This window comes from Alligator sinensis, unplaced genomic scaffold (genome assembly GCF_000455745.1).
Source record: "Alligator sinensis unplaced genomic scaffold, ASM45574v1 scaffold126_1, whole genome shotgun sequence".
NCBI classification, from domain to species: Eukaryota; Metazoa; Chordata; order Crocodylia; family Alligatoridae; genus Alligator; species Alligator sinensis.
In genome coordinates, this window is record NW_005841842.1 from 5,177,808 (window position 1) to 5,194,598 (window position 16,791).

Sequence of the window (16,791 nt, forward strand, 5' to 3'; positions counted from 1 at the left end):
TTTTGGGCTCCACAGTTCAAAAAGGATGTGGAGAAGCTTGAGAGAGTCCAGAGAAGAGCCACGCGCATGATCAGAGGTCAGGGAAGCAGACCCTACGATGACAGGCTGAGAGCCCTGGGGCTCTTTAGCCTGGAAAAGCGCAGGCTCAGGGGTGATCTGATGGCCACCTATAAGTTTATCAGGGGTGACCACCAGTATCTGGGGGAACGTTTGTTCACCAGAGTGCCCCAAGGGATGACGACTAGGTCGAATGGTCATAAACTACTACAAGACCGTTTCAGGCTGGACATAAGGAAGAATTTCTTTACTGTCCGAGCCCCCAAGGTCTGGAACAGCCTGCCACCGGAGGTGGTTCAAGCGCCTACATTGAACACCTTCAAGAGCAAACTGGATGCTCATCTTGCTAGGATCCTATGAACCCAGCTGACTTCCTGCCCTTTGGGCAGGGGCTGGACTCGATGATCTTCTGAGGTCCCTTCCAGCTGTAATGTCTATGAAATCTATGAAATTTAAATGTACAAGGATACTTTATGCCAGCACCCATAACTGAACTGGTTCCGCTGAGTCATAACCAAGCAGGATACTTACAAAGGCAACGCATTTCAAACAGAAAGAGTTAAGTTGAGAATATTTGAGAAGACTGTTAAGAAAAAAAAGGTTTTTATATAGATTTCATAGATTTCATAGACATTAGGGCTAGACGGGACTTCGGAAGATCATTGAGCCCAGCCCCCTGCCCCAGGGGAAGGAAGTCAGCTGGGGTCAAAGGATCCCAGCAAGATAAAAGTCCAAATGTCTCTTGAAGGAGTCCAGAGTAGGTGCTTGCACTACCTCTGGTGGCAATCTGTTCCAGGACTTGGGGGCTCGGACAGTAAAGAAATTCTTCCTTATGTCCAGCCTGAAACGGTCTTGGAGGAGTTTGTGACTGTTTGACCTTGTCATCCCTTAGGGTGCTCTGGTGAACAGGCGTTCCCCCAGATCATGATCTACATTTGATCTGTAAACAATATGCAACCCTTGGCAATGGTCAGATACGCTGAACCTACTAAATTGTATAGGTTGCTTACAGAACTATAGAATACTGGAGTATAGTATTTGGCTTTGGTTTTGAAAGTACATGGCCAAAATACATGTGATCTCCAACCATCATGCATGCCTGTCATGTAAAATATTTCATCTTGTATAGCTTTTAGGAGATTTATATCTATACACTTTTACAAATCAAGCCATAAACTTGTGGGGAATTACACCAAATAGTTGTCCTGTATCTGATTATTTTTTTAGTGAACAGATGTGCAGTATTAACTTTTTCTGCCAATCAAACATAACCCTAAATAGGCAGGAGACGTTGACAATAGAACAGAGAAGTTAGATACATTGAAGTTTATATGCACATGTGAAAAGGCAGCTCTCTAAGTATTCAGCTGTTGGATTTAAAACAGGGAGGAACCTTCTCCTTAGGCCTGTGTGAATAGGGAAGTATTTGATTCAGATTCAGCTGATTCGGAGGACAGTGATTTGCTTTGGAGATTCAGATCACTGTCCTAAATTGATTCATCCAAATTGGCTTCAGAAGATTCAGCGAATTTGGAGAGATTCGGTGTTTCGGATAGGCCAGGGAGAGGCAGGCACAGCAGGGTGGCTGCAGGTACTCCCGTGGCTTCCAGCACTGCCGTGCCTGCATCCTGCCCCCTCCCCTGCCCCCCTCGCCGAGTAACGCACCCCCCCTGCCCCAGCTGGGCAGCTTGTCCCAGCCCTAGTCCCAATCCCCCCCTCCTCCATACCCTTTCCCTTCCCCCTCCCCCAGACTCAACAGACTTACCAACTGGAGACAGCTGTGTCAGCTGCCTGTTTAGTCTATGGCTGAATCTCTGAAGTGGCTGAATCCTTTCTGAAGCTCTTCTGAATTGATTCAGATGCTTCAAATCAATTTGGAACTTTTACTTGATCTCCCGATTCGATTTGGCTTCGGAGATTCAGTCCCTGAATCAGGCCAAATCTCCTCTGAATCGAATCAGCTACTACTGAAGCTACACACAACCCTACTTCTTCAATTTCTAATACCCACGAATCATGGCTTTTTGCCAGGTATAGTTTTAGGACTTACACCCACCTGGTATACATGGACGCTTGTGGGTCTATACTGCATGGGTAATATAATTGCAAACTATTTGTAAGTACCAAAAATGCCACTTTTGAGAGCTGAAAAATTATCATTAGATGGTTAAAGTGAAATAGAAAGCAGTTCTTCATGTATTAATGTTGCTTATAGGAAAAAATCAGATTTTCCAGAATCTGTTTTCATTTAAAAGAAACAAGAAATTGTGTATTTTTCAGAGCTGTGAACAAAACTTTCTAAAGGGTTTCTAAAGATGAGCCAAACATGAGATGATTCTATGTTTTCTTCCTGAACCTTCAGGCTCCATAAAAAAATTGACTGTGAGATGCCCCCTATCCACTCCTCCCTGGAGTATCAGCATGAAGTACCATTTATAACACCTGAGTATTAATTCTCTAATCACTGATCATTTTAACAGGCAGAATGGGAAAGGGGTTGGGAATGAAACTGTGGAAGAGATAGGAATTCTAGGAGAATCACATATACATATGGGAAAGAAAGAAGAAGGTACTAGCAATGGTTTTGTAGAAATGAAACTATTTTAAATGGATTATCAGTAATATTAATTTCTAAATTTATTACCCAGGCCATGGAACGTAACTAAAAAAAGGCGTACGACATGATGTGATTTAATTCTCTTTGAAATGCATCTTTAATATGAACCTAAGCAAAATATAGTCAATGCTTGTGAGTTTGACCATGTGGATCTTTGTCTTATGAGCATTCCTGACTCCCACAAGTTGCTTGTTCATCATGGACTACTTGCATGAATAACAAATATGCATGTATATAACGATTTGCAAGACTAGGCCTTGTGGGCTAAGTCCTGCTTCACTTTACACACCTAAACACACAAACACAGTCATGTAACTGCGAGTTTGGTCAGTTTGCCACATATTGCAGTCGGGAGTTCTCCGTAATGTAAGGGCACGCTGCCTGTGTGCACACTGCACCAGGTTTTTTTCCGTGGATTTTTTTGATCCCTGGCTAAACCAGGGTTAAAAACAAAAACTGCAGGAAAAAAACTTGGAGCAACACATGCTCGGCCGGCACATGCTGCTGAAAAGTGGAGCCAGGCTGCCTGAAGCCCTGCTCCGCTGCCAGCCAGGCTCTTTGTGGCAGAATTGCCATAGCTGCAGCCTTAGGAGGCCCCCAGGATCCCAGGTAAGGCTTCTGGGGCCAGCCCAGTGCTGTTCCCAGCCTCCCCTACCCACCCGAGGCAACTTGCCTCATGCCAAAGCACATGTGGCGCAGGCGTTCCCTGGGGACAAGTAGCGGCAGCAGAAGGTGTGCCACTGCTTCTTGTCCCCAGGGAACCAAACATCCATGCACATCTGGACATACCCTGAGAGGCCATTCAAGAATGTCATCAACAGCTAAGACTGACATTGGTTGAATGTGATTAACAGTCCTTGCTTTGGATTGACCAAAGCACGGCAAAATGAAAAGTTGAAACGGTGTATTTCTCAGCCCTAGAAGAAAGGTGATCACTTTCCATGTGTCATGATTAGATGTGGGTGAAGCAATGGATTGTTATGTTTTGTTATACCAATACTGAACAAACACATGTGCACACACATGCACCCCCAGTCCTCCCCACACACCCTAACCCTTGTCCATTGTATTTTAAGAAAGTAATATTGCCTTCTGTAACATGAAGTGCCCTATTTGTTCATACCCTTTAGTGGTAAAACAAACTGAGACAGCAATAGACTTCATTAAATATATAGGTTTCTTAAATGGTGTTAACTGTACCTTAATCTCATGAATTAGAAATCATGGGAATGCCTGTACATTTTGAGAGAGGCATTTTTTGATGTCTGCTCACAATAGATGAGCTGTGATTGCCCATCTTCCTAGCGTCCACTATTCAAACATTTGTCTTATGTCTGTAAGCTGTTTGTGTTTATAAAACAATTGAAGCTATTATTCAGTTTTCTTTTGTTCATATAGTAAGCCTTGTACCCCAACAGGAAACCACAGTTGAACTCTACAGATTATAAGGCCTCTTACAAAAGGGTGATTATTGAAGAGTATTGAATAGGCAGTATTGCCTGCATGACTGCCAGTAAGTAAATCTTCCTCTTTGCCTTTACAGACTATGGCACAATTAAGAAAGTTCTCGCCCCAGTGAATCAGACTTCAACCAGCTGCTTGCTCGAGGAAATTGAGCTCTTCCCGAAGAGGCAGAGGGAATTCATCAGGAGCCTGCAGATCCTGCATAGCCAGAGTGTTCTGTTTGTGGGCCTTCAGGGACATGTGGTAAAGATACCCCTGAAGAGGTGCCCGTTTTATAAAACACACAGGTACGAAGGATCAGTGGGCTTTATCTGCTTGGAGGAAGGTGCATAATGAAAGGTTTCATAAAAGGAAAAGTGATAGTTATAGGCATCCAAATTAACTGCAGCCTAATAAGTGGACGTAAAACTCTTATTTATACTACTTAAAAGAAGAATCTACAGGACCATTTTCCAGTAGATTAATGTGTTTCCATTAGAAAAACCTCCCAAGGCAGGATAATGATATTTAAATGTCAGCATATAGAATTTGAACTATATGAATGAATCAATAAGCAACTATTGGTATTGAAACAAAGTGTCTAGTATTTTGTAGCATAGGTATTGATATTAGAAGAGTAAGAAGTATGACTACCCTGGAGCTAAAGCCAACTGTATGTATTTGAATGCAATAATCCATTGCTTTTAAATGCATTATCTGTCTAAGAAGCGAGACGTCTCCCATTTTTACCCCACAGTATATTCTAAAAAAAATTATATTTAGTAAATGCTTTGAACATTCACATTCATGTGCTGGTTTAGTCAGGATTAGACTTTGTGTGATTACCTCATCACACTCCAGGCCAACTTTAATATAACAGTGGGTATTTTTCTTCTTTTTAAACTGCTGCAATGCAGTAAATGGAATGTCTCTGGGACTTCAGAAAAGGAAATTTGATGGGAGTTAAGGAAAAACTAGTTGGAGAGATGGCTGTTTGGGTATGATGTTTTTTAGGAAACCAAAATAAAATTAGATATGGCTGTTCAGAAATGACTGAACACCTGAGCATCATGTCGGTAACTAAAAGGACTTTGGTTTGTAAAACTTGTCATATTGAGGCTGTCTTATGACAGCGAAGGCATTCAGAGTTCAGCATGTAATTCTTCCTGTGTTTCACTCCAAGCAGTTTCTGTGCTGCTGCACATTTATTGTTAATAGTCTCATACTTTGCCATATTTTGACAATATTGGCCATATATCTTTCCTCGCTGTAAATCTGCAGAACTATATTTCCTTCTGTTGAATTATGTAATTTTACAAAAGCTGGGGATCTAGTACTTGAAGCAAGGATGCAAAACCAGGTTCAAAGTTGTTTGATTTAGCTAGCTAAGACTAGGGTCTTAATGCTGTCACGACCATCATAATCCACTCTATTTTGAATGAAAGATGGATACATAGCCAGGAAAGGTAAATGCCCGTTAGCACAGTCTCATCTTTTTGTTGCTCACTTGTCTCCTGGACCATCAGCATGCCTGTCCCCCTTGCACAGAAATTGGGAAATACATTCTTCAAGATCCCTGTTTATTTCAGATAGTTAGAAAAGTAGCACAATGTAGTAACTAGTCCCCTGCATTCTCTCAGGCGCCAAAAGTAGGTGATCATGCACAACTTAGTATTGTGGGGTCTTGTGATTTTTGTGACCCAGTTCAAAACCATTCAAGGCTGAATCCACAAAAGGAATTAGGCACTTAAGTGCCACCCAGCTCTTACTGTAGACACTGTAGACAAAATGTAGACCCTTAGAGGCCCTCTTTAGCTGTCATATAACCCTGGAGGCATCTAAATTACCTTAGCACTGCCGATTTTGCCAGCAAAATTTCATAAGTACCTCAAGGCCTATTTTAGGGCATTCCCAGAACTGCCTACATCCTGATAATATTAAACAGATAGGTACCTATTTCTCATCCAAGCCTTGCCATTATTCAGAAATAGGGAATTCCATTGCCTGTCTTGCCTCTGATGGTGTGGCAAACCCCAGGAAGAATAGAAAGCACTGGCAGTCCCTGTTGCACGCTAGTATGTCAGTTGGAGGTATGTTGGACACTGAGATTAACTTACCAAGGAAGTTTGAAGCCATATCTCTCACATTCCAGGTGAATGTGCGACCCACTAGGCTACAAGCCATGGAGAAGGGGGTTGCTTTCTCAAGTCCACCTGTTGAAGCTGTTCCATTTTGCATGTGTATTCTGCAGACATTCTGGAGGGTAGGGTTAAATTCCTGAATAATCTGGATAAACTAAAGAAATGGTCTACAAACAATCAGGTGAAATTCATCAAGGACAAGTACAAAATCCTGTGCTTGGGAAGAAAAAATGTTGTGCACAAATACAGACTAGGGAATGACTAGCTAGGCTGCGGTACCATAGAGAAGGACCTCAGGGTTATGGTAAACCATAAGCTGAATATGAACCAAGACTCTGCTCTTGTAGCAAAAGAGGAAAAAAAAAAAAGCTAACAGCATACTGAGTTGTATTAACATGAGTGTCACTTTCAAATCCAGAGAAGTGATTCTGTTCAACACTGGTGAGGCCTCACATGGTCTGGTTTTGTGCCCTACACTTCAAGAAAGATGTGGACAGAATGAAAAGAGTCGAACAGAAAATGACAAAAATGCTTAGAGGCCTGGGAAGCATGATTTATGAGGAAAGATCAAAATAATTTGTGTTATTTAGTTTGGAGAAGTCAAGATAGAGTAGGGATTTGATAACAGTTTTCAAATACCTCAAAGGCAGTTATAAAGAGGATGGAGTTGGGGTTTTTTCTCTGTGTCCATAGGGAACAGGACTAGGAACAATGGCCTCAAACTGCAGCACAGGATATTGAGGTTGGAGATTAAGAGGAATTTTCTGACTGTGAGGTTGGCCAAACCTTGGAACAGGCCACATAGAGAAGTTGTGTAATCTTCATCCCTGGAAATTTTCAAGAACAGGTTAAACAGACATTTGTCTGGGATGATTTAGTCAGGGATGATCCTGCCTTGAGCAGGGCGCTGAACTAGATGGCCATATGAGGTCCCTTCCAGCCCTTCTTTCCTATGATCTTTCACCTATAGCATGAGAAGTGCATGTGTAAAAAGGAGGACAAGTGTCATGAGAGATCATAGATGACCTCATAAGGTCCCTTTCAGCCCTATTTTTCTATGATCCTATGATCCCAATATTCATTGTGTCATAGAGAAGAGGCAGTAAGTATGACTCCTCAAGTTAGGGGAGCATCCAGCTGCAGATGGAAGAGGTGTGGGCTTTAGTCCTTGTTCCATTATCTGTTGGGTAAAATGGTCCTTGAATCATTTTGGTAAGGACCTCTGGCCATGTTCTGTAGTAGATGTCTTCCTTAGGTGCCTAGTGCTAGGAGAGGATCCACATATACAAATCCTCAGTGACACAGGCCATAGGTAGGTACCTAAGTCCCTGAGACTTAGGAAGGCTAAGGGGGTTTCCTGTTTTTCAGATCTCAGTCTTAGGTATCTGACTTTTCCTATGCACTGTTTACAGAACCAAGGTACCTTACTGGGGGCTGTGAAGCCCACTAGGTGCCCAGATATCTGGAAGTTAGATACTGTGTCACTGGACCAAGGAGTCCTCAGTCCTTTTGTGGCTTTTATCCTCAGCCTGAGAAGCACTTACACCCCACAGTGATGGAAGCTCATAGAATAACCCTGAGGCCAAGATGTAGATACTACAGGGTCATCATATGCTATTTTCATTTGCCTCCATACTTTACCAGACTTAGGGCTATATAACTACCATTCTTCTTATATGTAGAATTTCCAACCCATGTTAACTGGTGTTCCACCAAAAGATCCAGGGCAGTATTTGATGTTTAGTGTAAGAGGGGACCCAAACCCTGTTATTTGGGTGTAATGAAAGGGGAGGAGAGGGGACTAACACGAAGCCAGGGGGCTTTTCTTCCTTTAAGAGGAGACAAGAGGCTAAGCTAGTGGTGTGTAGCCATAGCTGCAAGAGGGCAGGCTGGTCCTTAACTAAGTGAAAACCCCTGTGCAGAGCTTGGAAAGGCACGTGGCAGAAAGGGGGCATGACTTCTAGGCATGTAAGCCTGGGGCCTGAGCCAGAAGGGGAGACTGGGCCTGCATCCTGTGGGGAGAGGAGCCCCTGAGTGAAATGCCTGCTGCTGAAAGACTGGCAGGCACCTGAGCTGCTCCCTGGAACTTCCAGGAAAATGCTACGGGGAGCTTATGGCCTGTAGAGAGGTAGCAACCCAGAACTGGGTAGGTTTTTAGTTGGGAAGCAGTGGCTTCTATTTATGTTGTGATTTAACCTTGAAACCAGTGGGGTGGCTGTGGCTGTAAGGGGTGAAGAAGTGGCCACACAGGGATGTTGGAGGGGCTAGTACAAAGTGCAAGACAGGAGGGGCCCAGAGATGCAGTGAGGGCTGAGGCCAAGAGATCTTGGCCCAAAGCTGGCCTGCATCCAGAGAAAAGCGGGGCTAAAGTCAAGGGGCCTGAGGCCTCTTCACAAGGACCGAATTGTGGACAGAGTAACATCTGCAAGGCATGTGTGTGGCTGTAGGGGTGGAAGGAGGTCACAAATCTAGATCTTAAGGCAAGTAGGTCCTGAGGGAGCAAGTACTGAGAGAGACAGCACCTGAGGCTCACTAGCCACCAAGGGCAGCCTCCCCTCATTACCTTTTAACATCAAGGCATGGCAGGTGAGGAAGCAGGTGAGACCCTGTCAGGCAGGAGTGAGAGGTGGGCAGCATTGAGGTGACTTGTAGGTGGTGGCCCTCGGGTACCAGACTGTCACATTTAGTATGCACTTCACAGAGTTTGTAAGAATCAGGAGGTATTCATGTGTGAAAAACAGAATCATAGAAGGTAAAAATAAAAAAGACCGATTAGATCATCTATGCCATCTCACTGGCAATGCAAGATTGTTCACATAGGTTTATTTCCCAATATTTTTTTCTACTCAAGTTTTAAAAGTGTCAAGCAATGGAACTCCAACCCCTCTGTTTGGCAGACTGTTCTACGGCTGAATTTATCTGTGTCAAGAAGTTCAGTCTAATTGTGTCTTTGTTGTGTTCATCCCATTATTCCTAGTTGCATTCTCATCAACCAGCCTACAATAACCATTTTTCATTACTTGATTTGAAATGTTCTTCCATCCTTAATTATCACTAAGTCATACTGTACATATTTGGCTCATTAATATTTCCTTGTGCATTAATTCCACAGCACTCCTGGAATTTTTAATTTTTTTGGTGCTTTCTCTGGCCATCTACCATTTCTCTGTCATGAAGTGCACTCTCCCACAAACTACCCTTCCTCCTTTAGAGGGCCTTGACTTCTGCTTAGCCCCAGGCCTCCTTCATCCAGTGCAGGTTGAACCAACATCCAAGTGAATAGTTCTAGCAACCAGGACATGAAGTAGGTATTCCCCTGAGCACTCTGCAGACCTCCCTTTGATGCCAACATATTATAGTCTTGGTCCAGTGGCTTTTTTCTACCTTTCATTTAATATTTGCTGGATAAAATGGATGATTTGCTTGATTTGGGGTGGAACTCAAATCCCTCCCTCCTTTCCCCCTCTGTCCTTCAAGTATAACATCCATCTTACTTAGGTACCTCCTTTTATTTACTCTCATTCCTCCCTCTCCCTCCCCCCCCCCAGTTGCCCAGTGGGCCATCTTCAGGAAGAAGGCTGGAGGGTGCCTTTGGGCAGTAGTGGTTGCCCAGAGCCTGGTGGATGGAGCAGTGTTAGAAGTGAGAAATGTGAATTTGAACCCATTCTGGCTGATGGGGCTTAAAACACAGATTTCATGCTCTTTGGATATGTGACCAAACCACTAAAATTTTGGGCTAAAAGATGAGAAGAATTACCTGCTTCTCTGTTGTCAAGCATTTATTACCCTCAGGTTTTACACAGACAAAATTTTGAGATTTGCCTGCCATTATACTCATGCCCAGCCTATTCTGTTCTTTCTGTGAGCCTACGTGGCAGTGGGGGCTTGCCAATAAATTCTCCCAAGACAGTGAGCTTACTGATGCCCTCCAGCAGCTATATAACATCCATTTGGGGAAAGAACATGCACAGAGCAGGCATGGCATTCTTCCATCTTGCATTCCTTAAGGCAAGCTGGAGGGCCACTTAGGAAGTTTTGGTGAGCTGTTGTGGGCTAATCAGCACTCTCCTCTGCCCCCAGCCCCCTGACCTTCCCCTGGGCCTACAACAGCTCACCAAAACTCCCTAAGTGGCTCTGCCCCGGGGCCTGGCCCTGCACTGTCACCGCCCTGCAATCCTGGGATCAGCCCGGGACCCACATAGGCAGGGCACCCTCAGCTGGGGGAATGGGATGGAGCAGGTGTGCATGGAGTGCCATCTGGGAACAGGACAGACGGGGGACTAGGGCCAGGGCTGGGATCTGGATTGCAAGGCTGTAACAATGTGGGGTGGAGCCTGGGACAGAGCCACAATCCACTCCCTGCACATCCCTGACTACAGAACCGGCGCCTTTTGCTGACACAATAGACCTTGTCTAACTTGGAAATTTACCAAAAAAAGCTATTCTAGAGTTACTCCAAAATCATTATTTTTGGATACATTTCTGAATAGATAGTCTTCTTTTGGTGTATGAGTTCCTTGTGCTGACTGGGCTGATATGGATTAAACTAAATTAAAAATGTAACTCTTATTTAAGAATAAAAAAGTTCTATTTGGGACCTTATAGCAAAATAACTATTCCAGAGTAATATTCCAGAATAGGTGTGTAGCTAATCTCCTAGCACAGGCAAGCAAGAAGATTGGATGCTGAACACTGGTTTAGATCAGAGGTGATTAGCTGTGTTAGTCTAAAGTCACACCTACTGCCTGATTGGTTTAGCTCTAAACCAAGGATCAGCAGTGTTTTCCAGCATTGGGCTGGAATGACAACTCTGGTCTCAGGCAGGCCAGCATTAGGACCCAACCACCTCTGCTGCCCAACAGTGGCATGACATGGGCAGAGCTCCCCCTCCAACAAAATATCTGTTGCCCAGCTGCAGTTCAGCCCTTCCCATGGGTGTCTGGTGCCTCTTGCACCCCCTATACATTGCCCCTGGCCCTTCCCCTCCATGCAGAAGCCCACAGTGCCCAACTGTAGTGCACTGTAGCATGGGCAGTCGTCCGTACAGCTCTGTAAGCTAGATACAAAGGCTCCGTAGGCTGCATCTGTCCACTCATACACCAAAACTCATACATTGCCAACCCCTGTTTAGATATAGTTGGGACAGATCTTCCAGTAGTGCAAACTGTAGTAGCTCCATTCAAGCCAATTGGTAATAACTAAGAATATTTGCCAGTAAAAGATAGGAAGCTGTTAATCTTACACTGGTGTTAGGGAAGACCACTGTTTTGTGTCTTATCTCTAAGGTTTAGTGCCCTTTTAGAAAGCTTGATTATCATACCTGAATTCAGTACTCTCAGCCCTCCATTCTCCTACTTGGCAGGATTGCTCAGATTCCCTTCCACCAGGCCCAAACAACAGGCAGAAGCAAACTAGTTAACTTCCACTCAGCCCAGGATAGCTCTTCAGTGTTTTCAGCTATTTGGTAGTGAAATATATGTGCATGTAATTTATTGTAAACAAATTCTTTTGATAAAGAGGAATTCTGATAAACTCACAGAATTTTATGGGCTGCTCAGAAGATCTTTAATGCAATAGCCTCTTGGGAATAGAGAAATAAGTTGGGGTTTTTTCCCCTTTAGTATGGCCAAGTTATGAAAAGCAGATGATCTCAACTACATACTTTTATGTAGTCTATTCTTTTAAATGTGAAGTTAGTTAAGGAATAGGGAAAAAAGCATGTGGTTTTCATGTATTCATATATATGATATGGTTAACTTCTTTGCTTTAATCTATACAGAGAGATAAAGTTGAAGTCTTGGGGGATATTTTAAGTGCAGTGGAGTTATCTCTAACTTGCAGTGTTCGAAATTCAGCTGCAACATTTATAGAGCAACACATTTTCTTCCAGGAAGTCCTTTTACTAGTCATCTAATGTTTGGGAATGTGTTCTAAAATAAAAATTTGAGAAGCACCTGAAAGAAGAGGTTAAAAAGAATGCATGGGATAAAATAACTTAATGTGAAGCTGAGAAAATGAATGGTTTTAAATAGGTTTTATAATATTTTGTATTCCACAGACTTGTGCTACTTCAAGCAGTCCAGAATACACAAGGCAAATGCCTCTCAATATAGCTTCTACTTTGCAGTACATGCCAATTGTATTACCATGACAAATCATTACAAAATTTTGAAGCCTCCATTGCCAATTTAAGGGAAAGTATATTCTGAAAGTCCTAAGGCAAAAATACTCTCTTTGTTTGGAATTTACTAAACATTTGGATAGATGAGAAATACAATAGTCTTGATGCAAGTATATGAACTGTGGCCAAGAGTCTCAAAAGTGGTTGTAATTACTCCCATTTTGATTTCTTAATCTGAAACATCCTAAAAGCTTAAAGACTTTTGGCTAAAGCAGGCCCCTTTAAAAAGTTTCCCAGTGGTTCTCTGAGATCACTCATCACTTTTGAAAGCCTTGCCCTAATCTTTTTATAACTAAAAGTCTTGTATTGAAAATGTTGTTACAACAGAAATTAAAACTGAGTTTGCAGAACCTATCTTATCTCATATATTAGTGTCTCCAAAAGCTGTGAATGCTTTTCAATTGAATATGAGCACCTTCATTTCTTTGGAGTGGGACTGTGACAAAATTGTTGAATCAGAGACGAGGAACATTCCTGAAATAATGTAATTTGAAGTTAAGACAGACAGATAGTTCAGATTAATTGCTTCATCCCCATATCTGCTGTAGCAAAATTGTTTATAGCAAATGTAACTGAATCGGGTTGTCTCAACAAGAAAGTCAAGCACTGCAGCCTACACTTACAATCAGTGTGTGTGTGTGTGATTCTGTCTCTCTGTTTGTCCTTCCTTATCTTCCTGTTTTTAGATCCATCTTTCCAGAGTCAAAAGTAGTGTACTTGAAAGATGTATTATAAATTTCCAGTATGGTTCTGGGTGCCATTATTCATTCCTAGAAAAGAAAAATATAGAGAGCAGTCATAATTTCTTTCCTTACTGTGCCTGTGGTACCTGACAGGTTGTGATATTACCACTGCATGCATTTCATTCCATGTCATTTTCTCATGATGCACAGCATCATGACCATTCTTCTGACATGTCCAGCACAGGCACTTTGCTTTCATGCTTAATGTTAAGAATTTCAGATATTAATTGCAATTGACCATTTTGCTAATAGTAGCAGACAGACATGATGAAGTGATCTAATCCAATGAGGATGGTTCAGCCTTTAGTGCTAGGGACAGACATTACACATAAACCAGTTTAAGTGATCAGAAACTGGTTTAAACCTGTAACAGAACAGATGTTCAGTGCACACAAACCAGTTTGAAAATGGCGGAAACTGGTTTGAAATAAACCTGGTTGAATGTAGTATCAGACTTAACTGATTTGGGTCAAACCGGTTTATGCAATGTCTGTCCCAGACCCCTTGCTGGTTTAAGATAAACCAGACTCCCCCAGCATCCCAGCATGCTCTCTGGGATGGGATACTCAGGGCTCTCTGCTCAACAGCAGAGCTGGCCCTCCCCCTCTGCTCCCTTTCCAGTGCTCCAGCAGAGACTACAGGTACAGCAGGGTCTGCCTAGCTTCTCCCTGCCCTACCTCTGCCCTCGCTGCTCACTGCACAAGCAGGAATCCCTCCCTCACTCTCTCCCTCCCATCTCCCACAGCACAGACCCCAGTCCCAGGGACCCTAGGTATGTGGTATGCTAGCTAATGCTGAGAGGTGTCTGTGCGTGTGTGTTTCTCCAATTTCACTGGTACAGGCAGGCAGAACAGTGACCGCTTATGGGATTTGCAGCTAATCAACAGGTCAGCTGGTAAACTGTTTAAGAAGAGTTTGAATTAATGGAGAGAAGCTGTTGTTTTGCTGATGGAGGTGAAAAACATTGTTTTCAGCTTTCTGCTGGCTTGCTTGCCTGTCAGTTTGCTGCAGACAGTATAAAGAAGCAGGGAGAGAGATTGAAAAGCTCTGTATCATCAACAGATGCATGCACTGCACATCCCACCTTGCCTTAGAGTGCTAGCCGGGGGATGGGGTCTGGCAACACTCCTACCCCGTGAGCAGCCAGTGGGGAAAAGCCTGAGATGGTGCAGGCAGACCTTCCTAATCAGAGAGAATGTCTGTCCAGTTACAACCTGGTTCAGCCTAGCCAGGTTAGACTAACCTGCAAAGATTGAATAAATTCAGGCTCAGGCTTTTGAATGTCTGTCCCTAGCCTATGGGATCTATGCAAGATGAATTTTGGAGGATTTTTAGACTTGGAGAACAAATAGAACTTAACAAGAAAGTGTTTCCTGCCACCATTCTATTCTTTTTAAAAATTAAGTTTACCTGAGACTTAAATGTGCCATAATAATAGCTAAGTTAAGTATCCTGTATGGTTTAGACATGATCAGTTAATGTGCTTTGATGCTTTTACTTAAGAATGTAGCTTCAGGAAAGTGGTCACCATTTTGGGTCATGTTCTCTCCAAAAAAACACCTAAGTCTGATATGTCAAAGTGGCCTTTACTTTTTGGATAGATTTGTTTCTGGTGCTCAACATCAGACACTGAAGGCCTGATGTTCAGGAGTGGGGAGTATCCACAATTCCACTGCAAATCAGTCTTATCTTTCTGCACCTACTAAATCATGTCATCTGCATCCTGAGTGAGTGAGTGACTTAGAAACAGGTGCCCTCAAGAGCACAAAATGCTATGTTTTTAAAATGCAGACACTTGCATTAACTTCGGAGTAGGCCCCCAGAAGACTTTCCTAGAGATGTAATAGTTTAAATCTACAGGTTGCTCCCATGTTAACTCCAGTTTAGAATACTCTGAAGATAGCCCTGAGTATGGCTATGATAGAGTGAGAATATTATTACACTTAAAACAATATGGGAAGTATTGCTAGCAGTCTAAACTGAAGAGTAACACAAAATAACAAGTGGTTGTAAATAGTCATTGCTTGGAAAATGTAACACCACAAGTCAAGCTGCCAAAAAGCAAAGTTTCCAGTTCTTGGGAAATTTCAGAATATTTGGGGGGTCCCTAAATCAGGGGCAGACCTGTCAGGAATCCAAGCATGTTCTCTCAGAACCATGCATTAGATATGGCAATGCATCAAACCGGAGTTCTTTCAAATGAAACTTTTTGGGCTTGATGAATTGGCATTTTTGGATGAAACTTTGTTCATGAAAAATTTCCAACCAGCTCTACCCACAAAGTTAGATCTGACCTATTTAGAAAATAGAAAGAATTAACACTGCTCCCTTTACATATTTATGTGAAATGAGTTGAAAATAATGCCATTGTAGACAATGAAGTGTGTTTCTTGAAACGCTGGAAGCAGAAAATTAGTTATGGTTAACATTTAAAATCTCCCATTTCGTGGAAAGAAGAGCTGAATGGCAAACTTGACTGTTCTTGTATAGCTCTTAAAGTAGCCTTTATTATTATACCCCAGGAATCACAGCAGGACCACTTGAAAGTATTTACATTCAAAGAATTATGTGGTATAAACAACCTCACTAAATAAATAATACATAAATCCCCAACTCTGTCTTTGAAGGGAGCTGTCTGTAGATTTAAAGTTGGCATTGTCAATGCACAGTACAAGACTGAATCACACCCAAATCTGTTTTCCTTGTCTTAGTGGGATGGAAAGAAGGAGAGGCAAAAGTGCTCCCTGACTTAGATGCTTTAAGGTTTTCATTTTCTTGAACAGCACAGGAAAGATTTAAACAGGATTCTGAATATTTTGATGTGCATCTCAATTTTAGCTCATAGATTGTCCCCCAGAAGATAGGAATCCTAGCGCGCGTGCACACACACACACACACACACACACACACACTTTTTTATATTCCTCCTCTTCAACCTTCTATATTGGTCCACTGAAATAAATGTCAATTAATAATTTGAAATCTCTATTTGTAAAACGTCTAAGATTTTTTTGTAATGTATCTGTTCATAGTATGATAAGAATGGTAACAAAGATTTTATACTATGATTATGTCTGTGTCACTGTTTCAAAATTTGTCCTGATTTTATAGTAAAGAATCTTTGGACTGTATGAGTTAAGTTGATGGTCTTAGCACAGTCACGAAAGGACAAAGTGCCCACATCACAATTAACAATAAGTGGAACCCTGTAGGTATGATAGTCTGAGCAGAAAGGTTTGAATGGAAAGAAAGCTGAAATCCCTTCTGACATTGTGATGTAGTCTCTATAGATCAGGGCAGAGACATATCTGTACAGGGAAATGTACATAGATGCTTCTCAGGCTGTATACACTCTTTGGATAAAAAGAAGCCAGAAATCTGCAACTAGGTCCTGGCCTCATTGAAATGAAGTATACACGTCTCACTTAAGTCAACAGGAGCAGGATTTATCTTTTCATTTTAAAAGTGTCTGTCTTTCAGTGTCTGTCTATGTGTGCTGCTTTCTTTCTAGGCCAAAATTATGTACATTTGATATACTTGGCTCTACAGCAATGTTCATTTCTGACTTAAGATTTGAAAATTGTACACACTTACATTGGTGTAATTGGC

At 42.4% G+C, this 16,791-nt stretch overlaps 1 protein-coding gene across 3 annotated transcripts in view; it reads left to right on the top strand.

Moving 5' to 3' along the window:
* The window catches only part of SEMA5A (semaphorin 5A), a 593,698-nt gene that overhangs the window by 427,026 nt on the left and 149,881 nt on the right, over window positions 1-16,791 (top strand). For all 3 annotated transcript variants that reach the window (XM_006015687.3, XM_025205600.1, XM_025205596.1), the window contains one exon: window positions 4,218-4,425. In XM_006015687.3, the coding sequence (XP_006015749.1) occupies window positions 4,218-4,425 (208 nt within the window). The remainder of the gene's footprint in view (window positions 1-4,217; window positions 4,426-16,791) is intronic.